Genomic DNA, 23,262 nt, shown 5'->3' on the forward strand with positions numbered 1-23,262 from the left:
ATGGTGACGGAGAGGTGGATAGATTTGAGAGATGGTTAGCAGTCAGCATCTTGTTGATTGATAAGATGGTGAGGGAGAGGTCTAGAATGATGCCTAGATGGAGAAGTGGGGGTGATAGGGGAGAAAAGAGCTGGATGGGGGGTGGGGATATTGAGACAATTTCAGTTTGTGTGCCTTCCCAATGTCCACCTGGAAAGGCCTAACAGCCAGGCTTAAAACCCTGGAGCCTGAAAGAGGGATATGACTGGAGACAACAAATTTCAGATGCATCAGCATATAGATGGTATGGTAACTGAAGCTGGGTGAGTAGATGAGATCACACAGGGAGAGCACAGAGTGTGAGAAGACCTAAGATAGACCCTAAGAGACAGGATGAAGAAGAAAAAATATGCTCCCTGAGATGAGTCAAGAGAAGAAAAGCAAAACCTGGAGAGTGGTGGAGAGAGGTCAGGAAAAAGCATTTCAATAAGAAGAGAGTGGTCCTCAATATTAAAGGCTAGGGGTGGTCAACATGAGGATGAAATGTGTCATTTGATGTAAATACAGGGAGATTACTTAGGATCACAGGGAGAGTAGTTGAGTGGAGGTTTGAGGTTAAGTGGAAGATGAAGTTGGAGGCATTTTGTCTTCTGAGTGGAGACAGCTCCTTTCAAGTTTGGTCAAGACGGAGAAGAGAGTGCAGCAGCTAGAGAAAGACATGGGATTTCTTTTGCTTTTTAAAAAAATCAACTGAGCGTGTCTAAAATGTTGATGACAAAGAGCTAATATTGAGGGAGATAGACGAGAGAGAGAGAGGAATCGAGTAATACCAGAGGTGAGGGGTGGGGATCCAGAGCAGATGAACCGCCAGGCTTTAGGTAGAAGGAATGACTCTTCCATCGAAGACGAGGGGAAAAGATCTGGGGAAGCTGGCGGATTCTAGGTTTGGTGGAGGGAAGCCGACGGAATTTCGGTTCCATGGTTTCTACTTATCTCCGTCAAACAGGCCTGGAGTAAGGAGGTTGGTCCTCCGTCGACGTTTGAGGCGGGTGCTAGCTTGGAAAGAGGTTTGGAAAACCAGGGTGCGGGGTGTGTGCGGGTGCAATGAGGCCTAGGCTGGTCCACGCGGGGTCCTCGGCTGGAGTGGGGGGTGGGGTTGGGGGTGGGGCATGCCGTGCTGTGTTGCCATGGCAACAGACATGCGCGCGAGCCCCAAGGCCGACTGGAACCCGGCAGAGCTGCAGCGTTTTAACACACCTTTCGGAAAATCTGACGAGGTGCCAACCCAAGGCGTCCAAAATGAGACCACAGATGCCGCGATATCAAACTGCCTCAAACTGCGAAACCGCACGTGACGCGACCGCCAGGCTGCGCGACAGCGAGTACTAAACGTCATCGTCCCGCGACGCCGACGCGGTAATAGTACGCCCTCCCGGAAGTGGGCTCTAGATCCGACGGTGAAATTGGCAGCCGGTGGCCCCCGAGACCAGATCTCGGGAGGTCGCCCCTGCACTATTTCTCTACGCTTCCTCTCGATCCCTCCTAAGTCTTCCAGAACTGTGTAGTGAGGAGACGTCTCCACCATCATGGGGGGCGGAGATCTGGTAAGGGGGTGAGGACCTGGGCGGGGAAGGACTGAGGCCGGAGACGGACTGGGGCTGGGGACGGAATTTGGAGGGGTGGGAGTCGGTCACCATGGCAACGCAGGCTGGCTTTCGGCGGGAGGGAGCCGTAGTTCTGGAGAGGGGACGGGTCACTAAGGCCACGGAGGGACCGGGCGGAGACTTGAGAAGGTGTGCGAGATGTGTCGCCAAGGGTGGCAGGTGGTGTTTGTGTGTTTGTTGGCGGGGGCTCTCCGGGCTGGAAATTCTGGGAAGGCCCGGGAGTGGGGCGGTTGGAACCATGTCTGGGAAAGGAGGGAGATATGGAGGACGGGTCACGCACGCTTTATTTTGTACGTCTTGTCTGGGGATACATCACCCTTCCTCAGGAGTTCAGAGTCATGTCCTGGGGCAGTGGTAGGCGTGGTTGGTGCCCCATTCTCCTCTTTCCTGAGCCATGTCCTGGAGTCCATTTTAAGCCTGAAGGGGTCTTCTTCATGACTGCCTTTCTGACTTCTGCTTCTCCTTCAATGCTGCATTCTGATCTGTAGTGACAGAGCCTTCTTCTGAATTCATAACACTTAATATAAGTTATGTGGCAATTTCTCTTAAACTGTGTAGTTCATTTGTAGGGGGCTAAGGCCCCAAATAGGGCAAATGTACTCACAAGAGCGTGGTGCAAAGTCAGAAAAATGCTAACCTTTTGAAAGTGTAGCTAATTGAATTAGTAAATAGATCAGTTTAGCCATCTGTCCAGTAGCTCTATTACAGTTTGTAGGTGTTATCAATGAGAAGGAGTTCCAAGACTCCCTCAGGGTTTGTCTAATTTAGTGTACTCTTCGAGTAGCTTCATTTAGGGACAGGAAAGCTTTAATTCAGGGTTTCTCAACCTTAGTGCTATTGACATTTTGGGCTGGACAATTCTTTGGTGTGTGTGTCAGGGTCGGGGGGGAGGTCCTGTGCATTGTAGGACGTTTCGCAGCATCCCTGGCTTCTAGCCACTAAATTCCAGTACCACCCTTCTCCTCTGGTTGTGACAACCAAAAATATGTCCAGACATTGCCAAATGTTCCCTGGGGGGCAAAATCAGCCATGTTAAAGGAGGGAGAGGAGGACTAGTAGGACAAGTTTGGGGTGGGAAGAGGGAAGGAAGGAAGGACTGAACGACCCAATGAGGGGAAAGAAAGGACAAGAAGTGGGAGAAAAGGTAGAAAAGGGAGACCTCATTGACTGAACACCTTCCACATGACATCGAACCTGAAGTGAGTTTGCTCACCCATTGCGCAGCAAGTCAATCTCTGACACCGGGTGTAGTGGAAGAAAGTGGGAATTTTATTATTGCACAGCGCTGAGCAAGGAGAAAGGGGAGCTAATGCTGAAATCCCAAACTCCCCGAAAAGCTAAAAGGAAGAGTTTTTATTTGGGGTTTTAGGTAGGGGAGGGGGAGCATATGGCCTTGCTGGTTGGAACTTTCCCACCAGCCTGTGTTTGGCTTTGAGACTACTTGCAGAGAGGAGGGAGCCCATGACCTTGCTGGTCAGCAGCTTTTTTACCAGCCTGTATCTCTTTGTGGGGAGGAGATAATGAATCCAGGTGCTTGTCCTTGGTGATGTGTGTCTCTATGGCGGATAGTGGATTCTGGAGCCAGGGCGTAAGCAGGGAATGAGTGTTTTGGTTTTAACTCCACATATGTTGGGTTTAATGTGGGGGAACTGATATCAGGGTTGATATCACAAATGCCAGGTACCTTGTGTACATTTTCTCACTTAGACTTCTTAACTGGTCTCCTGGTCTCCAATCTTGGTCGCCTCCAGTCTATTCTTCACCTGCTAGCTAGTCTTGCACTTCATCTGCATATGACTGTTTAGTATTTCCTGCTGTCAACAGCATAAAGTCCAACTCCTTAACGTGGTTTCTAAGTCCCTTAATCTGTTTCTTAGCTGGCTTCATCTTGAGCCCCTTCCCCATCAGCTTTCACTCCATCTCCAGCCACACTGAATTATTTGTGCTGTGTTCTTTCTCACCACTGGGCCGGCAGTTGTGTGTGCTGTTCCCTCTGTTTGGAAATCTTCCCCTCTGCTCGCCTGTTCCTACATCACTTGGCTAATTTATAATTGTCCTTAAATGTCACTTTCTCCAGGAAACCTTCCCTGATTGGGAAGCTGAACTAAAGTAGTGGTTCATGGGGAGGAAGAAAGGGAGAAGCATTCCTTGAGGGTGAAGGAGAGATCAGAACCAAGGGGACATTCCTGGGAAGGAAGATTGAAAGAGGTACTAGGTAGAGTTGTACACCATTTGAGTTTAAGGCAGGTTAAGTGGACTCAAAGAAAGAAGGTTGTGTTAATAAGAATGAATGTCTAGTGACAAAGGCACTGCTCTGTTGCCTTTCGGAGTATACACCTTCCCACCTTCCTGCTGCATTCCTCCTGTATTGTCATCGCCAACTGTTACTTCAGGCGTGGCCAGTGGAAGACAGACTCATATGCATTTCAGGTTAAAAGTATTTAAAGGGAATCCAGGAAGGGCCTGTTCTATCCTGAAGCTTTATGTACTTGAACAACAACTCCCCTGGTGTGTGAGAGATTATTGGGTGCCAACCTTGCCATTGTTAAAGACATCTTGCCCTTACATGCCTGCCTTGGCGGGAATAGGGTATAGAGGGGTAGGTGAGGCAAGGCCAGTTACACTCACCGCCCACCCACTCCCTGAATTGTTTCTCCCTCCTTTCATTTACCACAGAATCTGAAGAAGAGCTGGCACCCGCAGACCCTCCGCAATGTGGAGAAAGTGTGGAAGGCTGAGCAGAAGCATGAGGCTGAGCGGAAGAAGATTGAGGAGCTTCAGCGGGAGCTGCGGGAGGAGAGGGCCCGGGAAGAGATGCAGCGCTATGCAGAGGATGTCGGGGCTGTCAAGTAAGCGAGGAGCTGAGGGTGCAGTGGGGTGATTTGGGCTGGGGGTGTCCTAGTGTGTTGGGAATTGCAGGTCTGGCGCAGGTGCAGGTGTGTCGTCCAGTTGTCGCGTAAAAGGTGGTTAAGAGCATGGGTTTGGAGTCAGACTGACCTGGGTTCTAAGGCTGGCTTTGCACACATCAGCCTAGCTGTGTAGCTGGGAGCAAGTTTGGGAGCCTTGGTTACCTCAGTACAACCAGGAGAGTGAGAGTACCCAGTTCCTAAGGTTGGTTGAGGATCAAATGGGATAACGTGCAAAGGGCTTAGTGTAGGCCAAGCTTGTGGTAGATGATTGACAGATAACCGTGACCGAGGATGGTGGCCTCTACCCTGCCTCTCACTGTGTGCCCAGCCCTCAGTCCTGCTTTTGTTTGCTTATGTGTTGCAGGCTCATTTTAGGAGGGCAGTGAGGTCCCGTGGAAGGAGATGGATGGTGTGTCTGTCAGTAAAAGCTGTGTGACTGTGGACGGTCACCCTCATTTTACCCTGCGTCAGTTTCCTCTTGTATAATATAAGATAGGAGGGGCCGGCTCCATGGCCAAGTGGTTAAGTTCGCGCATTCTTGGTGGCATGTGGCACACTTCTCCCATTGGATGTACAGGGCTTTTCCTTAATCATTTGATGACAGGAGGATTTGTGACAGGGTTGTGTGTGTGTGAGACTCAGCTTCAATTCATGGAAATGGCGTTTTGGAACTTAAGCAGGATACAGATCACATTCTTGCAGGATAATGGGTTAGAGAGAAGGCCATTCTGACTTAAGGATGAAACTTGGAATATTTAAAAATAAACTGAGGGGGCGGCCCGGTGGCTGAGTGGTTCGCATACTCTGCTTCAGCCGCCCAGTGTTTCCCTCTTTCGGATCCTGGGTGCGGACCATGCTGAGATGGTGTCCCACACAGCACAACCGGAATATACAGCTATGTCCTGGGGGCTTTGGGGGGAAGAAGAAGAAGGAGGAGGAGGAGGAGGAAAAAAAAAGATTGGCAACAGTTGTTAGCTCAGGTGCCAACCTTAGACTGCTTTTTCTCCCCAAATCCCCCCAGTACGTAGTTGTATGTTTTTAGTTGTGGGTCCTTCTGGTTGTGGCATGTGGGACACCACCTCACCGTGACCTGATGAGCGGTGCCATGTCCTCGCCCAGGATCCGAACCAGCGAAACCCTGGGCCGCTGAAGCAGAGCGTGCAAACTTAACTACTCGGCCACGAGGCTGGCCCCCTTAGGTGCCGGTCTTAAAAAATAAATAAATAAATGGAGTTTTAGAATTTTTAAATAGAACACAATATATTTAGGGCATTCATACATAAAATGAGATAAGAGAATGAAATTTTATACTTTTTTTTTTTACCATAGACACACATTGAATTATTTTATTTTATATACTTTATGTATATTATATAGTTTACATTATAAATTAAATAAATTTCACACATTTGAATTAATTCCTGGGCAGCTTATAAGGTGAACACACATTGTTATATGTGAAGTTTTAGATTTCGTGAACCCTTGATTTTAAAAGAGATATCAATTTTAGACTGAATACCCATTAGTTATAAGAGTTTACTTTCCCACTACCAAAGGTGAAAAGTTATTTTTAAATTTTTATTTAGCAAAGCATTACGCATGATATGCCAGATGTGTCAGAAATGTGGGCTTTGCAGAGTCTAATTAATGAGGTCAGAGTGTGAACAGATTCAGAGCTGGGCATTAAACGTTTACCCTGTTACTGACCCGCATGCCTGCTTGTCTGTTGTGAATGGGAGGAAGGTGATTTTATATTCTTTGGACTTTTTTGTCCCCCCACAGATCATCCAACCTTACAAAACACAAATGTCAGCATGTAGGTCTTTTTCTTGGTCTCTGCTTGCAGATGCGTTAGACCTGCTTGTCCGTCTGACTGCTTGTCTGGTTCTCTGCACGGTGTCGTGTTTTTAATTTGACCCATGAAATACCAATAAAAGCCTTTTGCTGTCTAATGATTCATTTCTCTGGTTCAGATAATCTTTTCTATGTTTGTAGTGCATCTCTTAGAACAAATAAAAACCTTAATACACATATTATCCTGGATCTCCAAATCTCTCTTTGCAATAGAGTGTTGCTTTAGTACTTACTGATAATGTTAGGAAATTGTGTTTTTTCTAGACTGTGGTCTATTCCAGTGTTTCTCAGCCCTGGCACTCTAGGGTGTTCTTGGAAGATTAATAAAGAGGGGTGTCATTACCACCCAAGCAGATGCCCTAAGAGTAGCAGGGGGCATGTGGGGCAAGGGCATCTGTCTGTTTTAAGAGCCCCTTGGGTGATCCTAATGGGCAACCTCAGGTGAGAACCTGATCCATATCCTTAATGATGGCAACAACAAAAATCTGTAGATCATTTTGGTTTTATATGGCTTTTACCCCAAATGTTTTCTCATTTTAAAACTCACAGTAACAGTGAGAGATGGTGGTTCCTAGCTCCATTTTAGACAGGAGGATATGGCAGTGCACAGAAGGGACTTGCACAGTTACCCAGCTGGTTAGTGGTAGAGCCAGGCCAAGTCCTGTGGCTCTGGATCCCAGCTGTACACCATGTTCTCTTACTAGAAGGCCTGAGTGGGACTGACATTAGTTGAACCCTTTTAAGACTAGATGGAGCTGTGAAAATACTAGTTTATAGAAGTATCTGTCTTTGTTTTTCGTATCCTTTCTTCTGTATTTGAGCCAGTTGCCCTTCCCCAGGAATGTTTGGTTCTTTGCCTACAGGTTCCTGGTCTTCCTACCTCTTCATATCATCTCTTCTCTTTCCTTCACTTACTTAGCTTCTTTTCTCTCCATCTCCTAACTGCTCGTGCTCCCCGAGCCTCACTGCTTTCCTCCCTTCTTTCTCTAAGAGCTCCTTCATTCCTCCAGCGCCAGTTGTTTGCTTCATGCTGATGACTCCCAGATTGATCCCACACAAACTCCTGTATCTCTGTGTGTTCAGCTGTCTACCAGGCAGTTCTACTTGAGTGTCCCAGAGTCACCTCAACACATGCTTAACTCTCGATTGGCACCCTTTGGTAATTTGTTGACCTATGTGCCTCAGCCAGTAGCCTGTGAGCAACTCAGCTGCCTGAATCTTTTTCATTCTTCTGGCCTTACTCGACTGTCTGGCACATAGAAAATATGCTGAGTAAATGTTTACAAATGAATAGATGAATATTTATTCCCAACGTCCCTATCCCTCTTAGTGTCAGGCATGCATAGGCATGATCTCACCAGTCATGTTTGACACGTCCTTTTAAAATCCTCCCTACCCAATCACTACAACCTGCTTTTCTTTCAAAAACTACTGCCTAGCTCAAGATCCATTGCCTATGAAATGTCAAACATTGAACACGTGATCATTAGGTTACTGTCTAGGATTCACAGGTGAGTAAACTGTGGTCCCAGCTATCTGGGAGTTTAAGAAAACCTGCTGGAGAGACAAACACATACATAGATAATAAAAACACCAGCTATCGTTTATTTAGTACTACTTTGTGCCATACACTCTTCCGAATGCCTTAAAAATCCGTTGACTTATTTAATCCCCAAGAATCCTGGGAGGTAGGTGCTGTTTTATCCCCATTTTACAGATGAGGACACCAAGGCTTAGAGAAGTTGCTTGGCTTTAGTGCATGTTGCCTGACTCCAGAGCTAGTGCTCTTTACCGTTATGTTATCCTCCCCTTCAGGAAAATGAGCTCAGAATATTCTAGTCTCACTGATCTTCCTGCCCAGACCTCCTTAAGATCTGGTGTAGTCTGCCTTTCCTAATCAATTCTTTTATCCCCCTCCAGGAGTTTTTGTTTGAATAACAGAACACACAAAACCAGGCAGAGAAGTTCCCAAGGCAGTGATGGTTATGTGTCTCTGTTATTTGCCTTTTGGTCCTTCATCTTGTAAGCGCTTATTATATTTTCTTTTAATGCTATTAGATGTATATTTTGATCACAAATATAATCCAATCTGAATAAATAAATGTATTATCTCTTCACACCTCCCTGTCCTTCCCCCATGTGACTTTGAATAGAAAAATGTGCTAAAAATCTCTTCGTTTATATGTAGCCTATTTGGCCATAGTTGTCCTGTGATTGAAAAACAGACTGTACCTTGGTCTTCCAAAAATCCTTCTTGAACTACAGCTCATTCTGTTAAAAAAACTCTTGAGAAAGAAATCCTGTTGGTATTGTCCATAGTCTCTAAAAGGTGAGGGTGGTAACTGGGTTGAAGGCAACCGGGAGGGGTCTCAGTAAACTAAGGACCACTGGGAAAGTGCGCAAAGGCAATTCTTGTCAACAAGGTACCAGCTCCTCCAGTTAAATCTAGGAGAATGCCACCCGTCACAGCTGACCCAACAACCATAGCCACTCGTCCATTTCTTGCTGCCATTGTGGTTCCTGTTGAGGCAGACTGGTGATGGAGTTCCACAGATCTTCGTTCTCTCTAACCATACTGCAGTCAGTCATGGAACACAGACCTCCCCAAACTGCAAAGCTACCTCCCAACTGTGGAGACCTGGTGTTAATAGCTGTCAAACTCCCTTGTAGTCTCTGGTTCATTCCTACTGGAGAATGACAAAAACCTTCAATTGCTTGAAAGACCCCGCCACCTATGGTTCCCATGGTAAAGGCCCATCATGGTCTTCCATAGTTCACCAGGGCACGGCTCTAGCTCATACTCCTCCATCTTGACTCCTGTGGCGTGAGAGAGGCCGGGCAAGCCAGATGGAGCCTGACCCCAGTGGCCCACAATCAGTTCTTAATGATAGACAGTAATGTTTCTGAAACTGATCCTTTTAATAGGAAGAAAAATTCTAGGCTGGCCCAGTGGTGCAGCGGTTAAGTTTGCACGTTCTGCTTCGGTGGCCCGGGGTTCGCCGGTTCAGATCCTAGGTGTGGACATGGCACTGCTCATGAAGCCATGCTGTGGCAGGCATCTCACATATAAAGTAGAGGAAGATGGGCACGGATCTCAGCTCAGGGCCAGTCTTCCTCAGCAAAAAGAGGAGGATTGGTGGCAGATATTAGCTCAGGGCCATTCTTCCTCAAAAAAAAAAAAGAAAAAATCTAAAGAGTTATGACCCTCCATTATTGGTTTAAATTATTCTTATTAAAATGTCCAAAGACATAACTAGGAAGACATTCTTTATCCTCATAGTTGTCATAAAATCTTAAAACAAAAATAAATATACAAATGAAACAAAAAAAAGTCATATTCAGAAACATTGAATTGAATGTTATAGATAATACCATTTTGATGAAGCCACTTTGCTGCTTGTGGTGTGAATGTGGTATTGGCTGCTTCAACATTTGCTGTTATGAATCCAGCTTTACTGTCTGTTGTGTGATGGTTCCATTTTTCTCACCATTTTTTCCTCTCAGAACCACAGGGCAATATTTGTTTGGCAGGATACTGTGACATAATTTGTCCACCCTCTTTGGGCTTGAAAGCGTAATTTACTTATTAGATTATCTCTGGTCTTTTCTCATCATCCCCTCAAATGTAGTATTCCTGCTTGTGCCAAAACACGGTTAACACGACTGCATATGTGGACACAGAAATTGTTCTTGGTGATGAGATGATCCAGAGTATGTTTATTGTTTCAGATTATCCTTGAAATGGAAGCGTAATATAAAGACTTTGTAAAGGAGACTTGAGAAGCCCTGAGCAAAGATCCATGCCCTAGGTTGAGGAGCACTGTTTTTCCTTATAAACTGCTGTAGGTGTGTGGAAATGGTCTCTTCACTAAATGGTGAGCTCCATGCTGGCAAGCACCATTTCTTCCTGTGCGCCACATGGAGTGCCGTGTTTAGTCCATGCTGGGTGCCTGTAGAATGAGTTCTCTGACCAGCTGTGGTTATCGATCCCTTGTGTTCAGGTTTTGTGTGTAGGTTTGCAGAAGTCTGCATCGTCTTTGATTGTATTTTTTTTTCTTGAACTAGGAAAAAAGAAGAAAAATTGGACTGGATGTACCAGGGTCCTGGTGGGATGGTAAACCGTGACGAGTATTTGCTGGGACGCCCCATTGACAAATACGTTTTTGAGAAGATGGAGGAGAAGGAGGCAGGCTGTTCTTCTGAGACAGGACTCCTCCCAGGCTCTATCTTTGCCCCGTCGGGTGCTAATTCTCTTCTTGACATGGCCAGCAAAATCCGGGAAGACCCACTCTTCATCATCAGGTACTGATGAGGGGCTGGGAAGGGGGTTTTGCTACAGAGATGCTTAGCAGAGGTGTTATATACCCTCTCTTCACAGTCGGCTTCCTCCTGGCCTTTGTCTGCTGTGTAAGAGGACTTGTCTCCGCTTGGGCTTCCTGATGTTGGGAAGGAGCTCTGTTAAGGGTGCCTCTATAGGCCATAGGGGAAGAGAGAGGCAAATGGACCAGCCCAGGCTTCTTCATTTACCTTTGGCCCTTAAACAAAAGTAGGAGATAGAAGCAAGGTGAGAAAGGCTGGCAGCTTCTTGGAAATTTGGGATATGTGTAGAGTTGGTTAGGTGGGTGGCCTTCTCCACACACCCCTTTTTTTGCAGCAGAACCCTTTAAAAAGAAACTTTAGAATCTTACTGAAATCCTAATATGTAACAGACCAAAGTAGAGCTGCACTTTGGGTGCTAAATGAGATCATGCTGTATGTATTTTTTTTTTTTGGCTTAATTTGCATCACTTTATGTCAAGTATGTAAGGTTGAACATTGAAAAATCTTTGTTATTTATATTTCTTCTTTTGAAATGCTTTTAAAGTTATTTATATATTAAAGATTTTGCCTATGTATCTATAAAGATATTGTATATGTACGTACAAATGTTTTTTCCTATTTTGTTAGCTTCTTAATTGTGGTAAGGTATGTATAACATCAAATTGACCATTGTAACATTTTTAAGTGTACGGTTCAGTGGCATTAAGTACATTCATGTGGTTGTACAACCGTCAACGCCGTCCATCTCCAGCTTTTCCGTCACCCTGAACTGAAACCCTGTCCTCATTGAACAGTATCTCCCCATCTTCCTCCTGCCCCAGCCCCTGGCAACCATCATCCTGCTTTCTGTCTCTGTGAATGTAATTACTCAGTTACCTCATGGAAATGGAATCGATGGTAATTGCCCTTTTGTGTCTGGCTTATTTCACTCAACATAGTGTCTTCAAGGTTCATCTCTATTGTAGCCTGTGTCAGAATTTCCTTCTTTTTAAAAAAATTGTGGTGGAATACATATAACATCACATTTACCATCTTAACCATTTTAAGGGTACACTTCAGTCGTGTTAAGTGTTTCCACACTGTTGTGCAGCCAATCTCCAGAAGTTTTTCATCTTGCACAACTGAAACTCTGTACCCGTTAAACAATAACTCTCCATTTCTCCTTCCCCCTAGCTCCTAGGAGCCACCATTCCACTTTTCATTTCTATGAGTTTGACTACTCTAGGAACCTCATATAAGTGAAATGATACAGTATTTATCTTTTTATGACTAGTTAATGTCACTTAGTATAATGTCTTTCAGGGTTCATCCATGTTATATCATGTATCAGAATTTCCTTCCTTTTTAAGGCTAAATAATATTCCACTGCAGCTGGCCCTGTTGCCTAGTGGTTAAGTTTAGTGTTCTCTGCTTTGGTGGCCTGGGTTCAGTTCCCAGGCATGGACCTACACCACTTATTAGAGGCCATGCTGTGGTGGTGACCCATATACAAAATAGAGGAGGATTGGCACAGATGTCAGCTCAGGGTGAATCTTCCTCAGCAAAAAAAAAAAAAAAAAAAAAAAAACTATTATATTCATTTTGTTTATCTGTTAATCTGTCAGTGGACATTAGGTTATTTCCACCTTTTGGCTATTGTGAATAATGCTGCTATGAACATTGGTGTACAAGTATTGTGTGTATTATTTTATAAACCTCTTCTTTTCACCTAATCTGATATATTGAACATCTCTCTATATTGATAACTATGCTTCTATAACATCGTTTTTTATTCTATATTGTATGGATATACCATAATTTATTTTATTAATATTCTCTTGTTGGGTCCCTAACTTGTTTCCAAATTTTCACTGTTATAACATGAACAACTTTATAGTGACCTTCCTTGATTATTTCCTTACAGTAACAAATCCTTAAGAATTTGTGAGGTCAGAGTATGTGCAGGCTGTTGTCAAATTGTTCTCCAGGAAGGTTGACCAATTTCCCCTCCTGTGAACAATATGTGTATAAGGGTAAGACTTCTTGAAAGAGGAATCCATTCTCATTTCCCAGGCCATTATCATGCTAAACAGTGGAGGTGGTATTGAAATGTTGCAGTCAGTTGATACATAGCAACCAATTGATGCTCATAGTCGGGGAAGCTGTGAGCATGAAGGCTAAGAAGAAACTGACCAAACTCACTTTTTTGAACCCCAGGGAACCAGTGTGGACTTTCCCACAATAGTCAATCCCTTACGCAGATTTGGAGAAGATTTCCGCTTCCACACCATCATGTAGATTGTGACATAGGGCCTGTCTGCGTGCAATTGCAAAAAAGAATTGTAGAGAAGAGAATGAATGACTTAATCCCCTTCCCAAAAGAAATGGTCATGATTTTTATAATTTCCTCTCTTTCTTTAGGAAGAAGGAGGAGGAGAAAAAAAGAGAGGTATTGAATAATCCTGTGAAAATGAAGAAGATCAAAGAATTGGTAAGTAGTGTATCAAATAAGCACCAAGAGTAGCTTTTAGCTGCTTAACACAAGAACTTCTCTCCATTTACTCCTCCCTTCCAAGAAGGAAAACAGAATGGCCTTTAAAATTGTTCTCTTTTAGAGATTTTTTATTTTTCCTTTTTCTCCCCAAAGCCCCTTGGTACATAGTTGTATATTTTTAGTTGTGGGTCCTTCTAGTTGTGGCATGTGGGACGCTGCCTCAGCATGGCCTGATGAGTGGTGCCATGTCCACGCCTAGGATCCGAACCGGCAAAACCCTTGGCCACTGAAGCAGAGCGCACAAACTTAACCTCTCGGCCATGGCGCCGGCCCCTAAAATTATTGTCTTTTAGAGACTTCTGGTGATCTTACACAATCTTAAATTATCAAGCTTAATTAAGCTTGATTTCCTCTTTTATGTTGGAAAAGATCTGTGTGATGTCATTTTTCCAGGAAAAGAGGGGAATGGGGTATGCCTGTGGAAAGCATGATCGTACAGTGTGTTCAGGAGATCAGGTAGAATCTAGCCTCCTGGGCCCATTTATCATTCACGTGACATATTATGTGATGCTTTTTCAGATCAGTTGGGAAGGAAGATTTAAAGATTGATCTTGCAGGTCCTGATTGCTTTCTCTGGCGTTGGAGTTCTTGTGTCAGAATGGAAATTCCTAGGCAGTGGTTCTGGGGACTGTTTAAAAACACAAATTCTGGGCCACCCAGTGGTGTAGTGGTTAAGTTCGTGTGCTCCACTTCAGCAGCCTGGGGCTTACTTGTTCGAAGCCTGGGCGTGGACCTACACACCACTCATCAAGCTGTGCTGTGGTGGCATCCTATACATAAAGTAGAGGAAGATTGGTACAGATGTTAGCTCAGTGACAATCTCCCTCAAGCAAAAAAAAACCTAAAAAAGCGAAAACACAAATTCCTAGCCCCCCAACCAGAGATTCTGTTCAGTATTCTAGGGGGCGTTTGTGCACAACCAGGGTTAAGACCCTCCCCCTCTTGTTGACAGGGAACCTCTGATAGGGTCCTGGACCCGCATAGACCCAGAGGCATGGGGTCCGGTAGTTTGTGATGCAGTCCCCTCAGAGGGATTGATGGGTCTAAATAGTCTTGCATGGTTATGTGGTTATGTTCTGGGCATTTTCTAGTTACAAATGAGTCTGGAAAAAAAGGAGAAGAAGAAAAAGAAGGAGAAGAAAAAGAAGCACAAGAAACATAAGCACAGAAGTTCAAGTAGCGACCGTTGCAGCAGTGAGGATGAGCGTAGCCGGGGAAGGTGAGCGTGTGTGGGCAGGCTTCCCTCATCACTGGTTCATTCACTCATTCATTCCACAGATATTAACTGAACACCAGCTCTGTGCTGCGAACTGCCAGGTCCCCCGGTCTCAGTGGTGAACACTCGTTCCTTAGAGATCGTCGCATGACCCCTTAACAGAGCTGACTGTAGCCTTGTAGGTCTTGGGTCAGACATCCTGGATGTGACTTTCATTTCAGCTTGTGATTCCTCCAAGACCGAAGTGGCTTTTATGTAGGCTTTTTTCCTTTTTTAAATTGCATTAATGGGCCCATCTGGGCCCCTTCTGTGTGTCTTCTCTGTGGGAGCAGCCAGCATTGTTGCTGCTGACTCACTGTTAGTCCCTGGAACAGCAGCAGGAGGTGAGAGGAGAATGTGTTCAGGCATTGGGGCTGAAAAGCTGGGCCCACGGTTTTTCATAGGAAAAAACATGACTGTGCTGATGCATCTTCCAGCAAAGACAGTGCAGATAGAGAGACACGCTCCCAAGTGAAACCTAGGAGGTGGGCAAGGTCAGGTTTGAAGCAGGAAGCATGTTTCAGCACAAAAGATTTAAACTGAACCTTTATGCATTTTCTTTTTAAGTAAGTGTGTGTTTTTATCTCTTAGATCTCAAAAGAAGATAGTAAATTCTTCCTCTGTTTTGCCCAAAGTCCCTGGATATGGCTTACAGGTAAGCATGTGGGCTTCTCAAAGGGAGTGACTGGGACCATGGAACGTGCCGCCCTTGACAGCCTTTTTGGAAACAGAGCATTTTTAGCAGCCAATCAAACATCATGTAGGAAGAAGGGAGTTTGGACAGCAAAGACTGGGGCTGCTGGGGAACAGGCCCATTCTTTATCCTTGAATCTGACCATGGCTGAAGGCCCTCTGAGCAGAGAGGCTAAGCCAGTGGGACATTTATGCATTCTGCCCATCCCTCTGCAAATTTACAAGAAATGCATACATTTTAAGTGTACAAGCTGATTGCTTTTGACAAATGTACATCCCTCTGGTTCCTTTTTTCCCCTCAGTATGTTTAACCATAGATCCTATCCTTCACGCTCTGCATCTTGCTCCTCTGTGGGCTGCAGCAAAGAGCCAAGCCAGTGTGCAGGGTTGGGTGGGTCCATTCTTGTAGGGGATTCTGAAGATCACTCTTCTAAGTTTGTTCGGTTCACTGTGGTAACTGTGTGATGGGATTGGTATACTCGGGTGGCTCCTTACAGAACCTCAGTGCTCGTTCATTTCCTGTTTCACTGCATTTTCTCCTGAGCTGCTAGATTTTTCTATGAATAGTTTCTCTTCCTTTCCTTGATATAGATCAGGAACTCTGACCATGGCCAGGGACTACAGGGTCCTCTGATGGCTGAGCAAAAGGGAGTCCACGGGTTGAAAAATCATTCCAGATCCAGAAGCTCCTCCCACTCACCTCCCAGACATGCCAGCAAGAAGAGCACCAGAGAAGCAGGGTCCCGGGACAGGCGGTCTCGCTCCCCTGGCAGAAGATCACGGTCCCCAAGGCCAAGCAAACCGTGAGTGTGGGAATTCACTGGGAAATGCCTCGTGAATGGAGGGGCCTGGTCACAGTGGATATTTGCTTTTCGTGATGTCTGTTTATTAATTTTTCCAAATGTCTTTGTTACTTCCTTTACATCATTTTTTTTTCCACCTCAATGTAAAGCTCAGGCCCCTGGAACTACATATTTATATATGTGGAATCTCTGGAATGAGTTTACTATCAAATCTGATGTATCTTTATGCCTTTGTTTTTCTTCCGCTTCTGCCCTCTGTTCTCTTCGATTTGGATTATAATTCTAAGATTGTTAGCTCTTCTTCCATTGTTTGAGGGACATGATAAAAGCCCCTGTATTAAAAAGGCTTTTCTCTTCTCTGCCCTGTGTCTGTTATAGGCACAATTCTAAGGTAAACAGGAGAGAGAGAGGCCGGACTAAGAGCCCTTCACCTAAAAAGGAGGTCTACCAAAGGCGGCACGCTCCTGGATACACCAGGTGAGGCAAGAGCCCAGGAGGTTCACTTCAGACTCTGCAGGCCTGAGTCTAGGAGTGGCTCCGTCCAGGGCAAGTGGACAATCTGTATCACCTTTCTGCCCATCCAACTTTTCTTCTTCTTGTCAACTTTCAACAGTCTGCTCCCACCCCCCCACCATGCGAGGCACATTGAAAGGACAAAGTAAATAGTTTGACTTGATAAACAATTGATGAAATGACTTTCTCTTGATGTCTGTAAACATGCTAATTCTCACAGAGATTTCCACAGAGAAGTGTTTCTCAAGAGAATGTTCCTTTCTTGAGGCATCAAGCTGAAAGGGAAGCAGAGTGCTTTCTTTGAAGGCAGACACCCTAAGACAGACTCTCTGTTTGAGTTGGGTGTGGTGTGGGTCAGATGGAACACGGGCCTACAGTCTTGGGACCTGAGGGGAGTTGGCTGTGCCCATGAAAGGCTGTTTCTAGGGGTCTCGGTTGCTCTTAGTAGAAGTTTAGCTGCGATGGGCAACTTTTGTGAACTTCCTTTTACTGTCCAAACAAATTGGCTGTACGTTAGAATCACCTGGGAAGCTTAAAAATAAATCCCCTTACCCAGCCCTATTACGTCATAGTCTCTGGGGGTGGGCCCAGACATCGGTATTTTTAAAGCTCCCCTGTAATTCCAAGGCGCAGCCAACACTGAGAACCACTGAGAGTCTACCCCTCTTTTATTCACTATGTTGTTAGGAGAGAGGCGGACTCTCAGGTCCCTTTGAACTCCTGATTGCCTGATGCTCTAAGTTTCCAAGGAACAGAAACTTTATTAAAAGGTTTAGTTTCGACTGGCAACTTTCCAAAATATGTTGCAGATTTCCCTGGCTTCCCAGACCGAGTAGGTTTTGCATAATTTAATCTTTTATTGGTGATGCTAGTCAGTTCCTCAGCGGTGCTGTAGTTCATCCTGCTCTTGGGGATGGGTGCTTGTGAGTGTATTTGTGATATATTTTAAGGCTCTTGGTCAGCAAAGGACTAAGCTTTTTCAGATCCTGGGTGGTTTTTCTGTCTCTCTTGCCGTCTGACATCTCTTGAATCTGTCTTACTTTGTCAGCCTTTCTTATTGCCCTTAGAATTTTTGTTGAACTTTGTGATGTAAAATGTTAGAGCCCTCAAGAGCTCCCCCTCCCGAGAGTAAACACCTGGAAGCTTTAATGCATGGATTTTGTGATAGCTCTTTGTTTTGCTTTGGTGTTCCAGGTAATTGAGGTTTTTTGAATTAACTAAGATGATGCTGAATTAAGACAAAAAGAGAAAAATTATGGCTGTGAAACCTTTATTAGCACTGTTTACTCAGTGTTTCTCAGATTGAGTGTCACGATATTTCCTCAAGAGCCTGAGAATTCTGTGAAAATTAAATTTTTTTTTCTTTTGCCAAGATTCACCCTAAGCTAACATCTGTGCCAGTCTTCCTCTCTTTTTTAGTATGTGGGCCATCAGCACAGTATGGCCACTAACAGAGCCGTGTAGGTTGGTGCTCCGGAATCAAACTCGGGCCACCAAAGCAGAGCACGCTGAACTTAACCACTAGGCCACTGGTGCTTGCCCTAAAAATTTTTGTTTTCTGTTGTGTGTATGTTTTCTTTTAATTAGTGACCTAAAACAACTTTTTTGTCAGGTGAAAAGATGAAGGTTCTCTTTTGCAATAAGGTTCTCAATTTAAAACGATTCTTGTGACTATATTTTTTCTCTTAAATTTTTTTGGGTGGACCTGTGGGATTCCCATTTAATTTGTATTATTTTTCATTGCTTTCAGTGCTTTCCCTTCTTACACTCAATGTAACACTTTTATAATTAAAAATTATATATACTCAAAACAAACAAAAAAACACTACTCTAAAGTCACACCCTGGAAGTGGCTGAAATTCCTTCCTATAGGGCTTGTAAATTGCCCAGAATAAAAGTGGCAATAGGAAATACAAAGTGGGGTTATTATTCTTGCATTAGTTACCATCATTATGGAGGCACAATTTCTTAAGTTGTTTTGATCAAATAATATAGACACATAAAGGTCAAAAGTTATCAAAAGTCTTAGAATGAAAACCACCCATTCCTTGCACTGCCTGATCTCACTTCTAGTCATGTTGCCCAGTGGCAACCACTTTCAACTTTTGAGCTGTTTCTTCTGGCAGCTCCCTGTTTCTAAAAAATATGCATATGTTGCTGTCTCTTAATTCATCAATTTTAGATATTAGATTTTTTTTACTATTATCATAAATGAGGTCAGAGTAAATGAGTTCTCATCTACTCCCATTCCCATGTTTCTTCTCCCTCCATTTTTCTGTTATGAGTATATCACAATTTTTGGTTTAATCAGTATGTAGAGTCATGTTGTTATGATGTGTAAATATTGTTCACTGATATTTTCATTGCCAAGCAGAATACTGAGGTTACATTTCCTTTCTTGTATGACTTTTACATTTTTTCTAGGGTGAATATTTGCCTCTTTAAATCTCACCTATGTTTTTCAGTTCTGGGAAATTTTCTTGTACTATTTCTTTGCTAACTTCTTCTTCTTTTGTTTTTCCTGAAGAAGATTCACTCTGAGCTAACGTCTGTTGCCAGTCTTCCTCTTTTTGCTGAGGAAGATTCACCCTGAGCTAAGATCTATTGCCAGTCTTCCTCTTTTTTTGCTTGAGGAAGATTAGCCCTGAGCTAACATCTGTGCCAGTCTTCCTCTATTTTGTGTGTGGGTAACCGCCACAGCATGGCTGACAAGTGGTGTAGGTCAGCACCTGGGATAAATCTGTGAACCCCAGCCACCAAAGCAGAGTGCTCCAAACTTAACTGGACCTACCCACTAGTCTTTGCTAACTTCCTTGCTCTCCCTAATTTCTAAGACTCTTTCATGTTATCTGATTGTTCCTTTTTAAAAGCCTCCTATTCTCATTTCAGTGAGGCAGTATGTTTCACCTGTTATCTCTGAGTGAGATTTTTAATTGCAAAATTTTTTAAAGTTTTGTTTTGTGCTTTGTCCTCTTTTCTCTGAGGTCCTTTGTCCATTTGTCTTGTTCTCTATCTTTCCCCTTAGAGGCTTTCCTGAAATGTTTGGTGATATTTCACCATCAATCCATATTTAAGAGCAAGGCACTAAACAGCTGAAATCAGTGTATTATGTATGAGCATGGCTTGTCTACAGGTGGGAGATTGGGTTTGAACTGGTTTTTAGCTGGGGACACTCAGAGGTCAGTATCTTTAGTTCTCTTGTCGGGAACCATTAAGTTTCTCCAGAGAAAAATACTCCGGTTGCCTGAGCAGCATCTGTAAGTCTGCCTGCTGGCATTCTGGGAGACAGCACTGATCCCACAGGGGCTTGAGTCTCAGTGTTGAGTATGTGGACATCCATTTCACTCTGGTTTGCCCTGGTGGCCCTGACAGCTTCCTCTGCTGTGCCTGATGCCTCTGCATCTTCTGATCTCCTGACTGGTTTAGGTCTCCAAAAATTACCAGGGGAGTCTCGCCTCTGGAGGGTCTCCGTAGATGTTTGGAAGAGCAGTCACTGGCTTCCCCGAGTGAGACACGAGTACCCCGGGGTGTCTTAATTGCTTCTTCCACAGACTTTAAATAGTCCTTTTGTTTTCAGCCCTATCCTCGCTGCCATCCTCCGAAGTACTTGGTACCTGCCCTCTCTGAGGCTTTCCCGGGTTTTGCTTCTGATTGGTATCAGGCACTTAGGACTCAGGTTCCTCTAATCTGTTAAAGTAGTTCCACTCCTTCATCCACTGCCATCTTCTGATAATTTGTTCACTCCCTTATCCAGTGTTATCTGCTCTTCCATTCTCTTTGTGACTTTATATATTTTATTTAGTGAAGTTTTTTGAAAGAGGGTGTTGTCATTCTACTACGGATACTAAATGTCAAGTCCTAAGGTGGTATACTGATGGCTGCATCCATGAATTTCTAAGCCTCTCCAGTGGGTAGGTGGTAGATGTGAGCAGTCACATGGATAATAGTCCTCTGTTCTTCTGTAAGTTGTTGAGCAAACAATTGGAATATAATTGCTATAGATTTAGGCTCCTGATTAATTCTCAATTTATTTCATCTTTAATGTTTCAGAATAATCACTCCAGAGATTATTGAGTGAGAGTGTGGAATCCTTTACTAAAAGTCATTGAAATTTGGATGAAATCCCCTGACCAAGATGTTAGGAAGGAAGGAAACTCGTGCTGAGGTCGGCACTGGTTTCGGCATTTCTGTGGGAAGAGAGCAATGAGCTGGAGAACCTGGAGACCCACCTGATTTCTGTTCTCCCTGGGGTGTTTCTGGTTTTTTGCCGGGAGAGAAGTAGCCCTGATAGGATGGTTTTTGTGTTCAACAGAAAGCTCTCATCAGAGGAACTAGAGCGAAAACGGCAAGAGATGATGGAAAACGCCAAGTGGCGGGAGGAAGAGAGGCTGAACATCCTCAAGAGGCATGCTAAGGACGATGAACGGGAGCAGAGGCTGGAGAAGCTGGACTCCCGGGACGGGAAGTTTATCCAGTGAGTGCATCTTCTTCCTGCCTAACGGCTTTCATGGCAATGGTCCCAAGGAGGCAGTCAGGCAGCTGGTTCTTTCATTGTGTTCCCAGTGTTTCTGTGTCGGTGCAGAGAGAACACGGAGCTCAGCCTCCAGATCTCCTTTGTTACTACTCCCAGCTTCTGGCCACACAGTTTGATTGGAGGGGGGGAGTGAATTGGTATTTTCATTGAATCTCCTTGGCCTTCCTTTTAAATAAGAGTACATGGCTCAGGAAGCTTTTTTCCAATGAAGTTTTGACTTATTTTTCAAAAGAGATACATTTTCCTTTATGGACATTGATTTAAAAAGTTTAGTTCCAGATGGAATCACTCGAAAGTTATCTATGTGGGCTTAAAAGAGCTGCGTTTCTACAGCTGCTTTATGGCTAGCAACCTGTTTCTTCTAATTCTGCCAGATAGTTGACCTTACTTACCCTCGCCTGTCCTCTCTTCCTAGCCGCATGAAGCTAGAGAGCGCATCGACCTCCTCCCTGGAGGATCGGGTGAAGCGGAATATTTACTCTCTACAGAGAACGTCAGTAGCTCTGGAGAAGAACTTTATGAAAAGATGAAAGACCGTCCCCTCTCTTGCTGGCTTTCCTGAACTTTCCAGGGAGGCTGCTGACCCCTTAAAAATTCTCTTTATAAGAGTTCAAAATGGCTTCTTCTACAGATGTCAAACCACCACTGTTCAAAGTGACTCTCCTCCATCGATTCCGGAAACGGCTCCTTTGAGAACCAGTGTGACTTGCTCTGTGGGACTCTCAGTAACTGTTACTGGGTGCAGAGTGGGTTTTGACTGCGTTTTTAATAGGTGGGCACTGGACCACTGGGTGTGAGCGCTCATCCTGTTCTGGAAGGCTGCTTCCTGTGGTTGTAGTACTTACTCTGCCACTTCCCTCCCACCTGTATGAACAGACCTGTTCTATAGTCTCAGTGTAGTCTGGACATTTCAGAAATCTCTCTCTCCAGAGCCGCCCAGGTAGATTGTGCTTACTGGGGTGAATGAACATTTACTTGATTTAGTAGATAATGTGACAGAATGATGTCAGGTTAGGGCAGAGCCAAGGGAATGACAGAGAATCCAGAAGGGAAAACAATACAAAAACGTCCCAAATGAACTGTTGAACTATTGGGACTATCTTTTGAACTGTAAAAGTGTAGTGTGTATATGTACAAATGTATAATTTTTACCTGCTTTTTAAAAAAAGTTTTGTGAGAATACCTTGTTTGGTAGGTACTGTGTAATGGAACCACATTGTATCTTGTTCCCCAGTAACACAGTAAGGCAGGTCACCATTTTTTTCTCCCTTTGCGCATCCAGCTAGTTTAGGAGAGACCTAGGTTTATTGATAGGATCTATGGTATCGATCCTTTTACGATGCTTAGAGTCTTGGACTTGGACAGTGCAGTGGTGAAGTCAAAGGATTTTAGGAGTCAGGACCAAATTGCCAGTATGCTCCCTGGTTCTTAAAATAAAATGGAAGCTGTTTATTTCATGGCTTCCTCTTTATCATGTAGTAATCTTATTACACGTCTAGATTTTCAGGAGTCGTTTGCTACTATTTTTTAGTCAGGTATTAAAAAAACCCCAAAAACTCATGGGACCAATCTCCTGTCTTTACTATTTTTCCTTTTCTATTCTTTCACCAGAAGCCCTCATTTGACCTATGAATTTCTAGGCACTCTCAACCCACACATTAGCTGGGCTAGTTCCTCGTTCTGCTGATTCCTAATTCTGCTTAAGACAAATTTAGGGTGGCTTAGTGGTTAAGTTTGCGCGCTTTGCTTAGGCAGCCTGGGGTTCCCTGGTTTGGATCCACTCATCAAGCCATGCTGAGGCTGCATCCCACGTAGAAGGACTAGAAGAACCTACAACTAGGATATACAACTAGGTACCAGGGGACTTTGGGGATTAAAAAAAAAAGAGGAAGATTGGCAACAGATGTTAGCTCAGGACCAATCTCCCCCCCCAAAAAAATTGGATTTATATTTTTGAGCACTTATGCCAGGCACTGTAATGCTTAAAACCCAGTCTTTCTCCAGAGAGAAAGTAACATACACTTGTTATTCATTTAATCACCTCATCCTGCTTCCCTATGTTAATTATCTTTTATTATATTACTTGGTAATAAAGTCTCCATTTATTTTTGTAACTGTTTAAAGAACAACCATGTGCTGAGTACCGAATTTACGAATTCCCACACAGAACAGTATTGACCCGTAATTTGTGTCGAATATCTGGAG

At 44.2% G+C, this 23,262-nt stretch overlaps 1 protein-coding gene and 1 pseudogene across 1 annotated transcript; one reads left to right on the forward strand and one right to left on the reverse strand.

Moving 5' to 3' along the window:
* The first annotated feature begins 1,174 nt into the window (after window positions 1–1,174).
* On the forward strand, window positions 1,175–23,180 carry CWC25 (CWC25 spliceosome associated protein homolog). The gene is made up of 10 exons (XM_001501527.5): window positions 1,175–1,583; window positions 4,320–4,492; window positions 10,472–10,708; window positions 13,127–13,196; window positions 14,351–14,478; window positions 15,106–15,169; window positions 15,799–16,010; window positions 16,389–16,487; window positions 20,836–20,997; window positions 21,473–23,180. Exons 1-10 carry the CDS (start codon window positions 1,566–1,568, stop codon window positions 21,585–21,587), a joined length of 1,278 nt encoding a protein of 425 aa, XP_001501577.1. The 5' UTR covers window positions 1,175–1,565; the 3' UTR covers window positions 21,588–23,180.
* On the reverse strand, window positions 8,596–9,215 carry LOC138916196 (mitochondrial import inner membrane translocase subunit Tim17-A pseudogene; annotated as a pseudogene).
* Window positions 23,181–23,262: the final 82 nt, after the last annotated feature.

Source organism: Equus caballus, chromosome 11 (assembly GCF_041296265.1).
Source record: "Equus caballus isolate H_3958 breed thoroughbred chromosome 11, TB-T2T, whole genome shotgun sequence".
NCBI lineage: Eukaryota > Metazoa > Chordata > Mammalia > Perissodactyla > Equidae > Equus > Equus caballus.

Excerpts from the sequence above, each read along its gene's own strand:
- CWC25 (XM_001501527.5), top strand. Across the intron at positions 13,197-14,350 it reads TGAAGAAGATCAAAGAATTG|TTACAAATGAGTCTGGAAAA; the intron begins GTAAGTAGTGTA and ends GGCATTTTCTAG. Across the intron at positions 14,479-15,105 it reads GATGAGCGTAGCCGGGGAAG|ATCTCAAAAGAAGATAGTAA; the intron begins GTGAGCGTGTGT and ends TTTATCTCTTAG.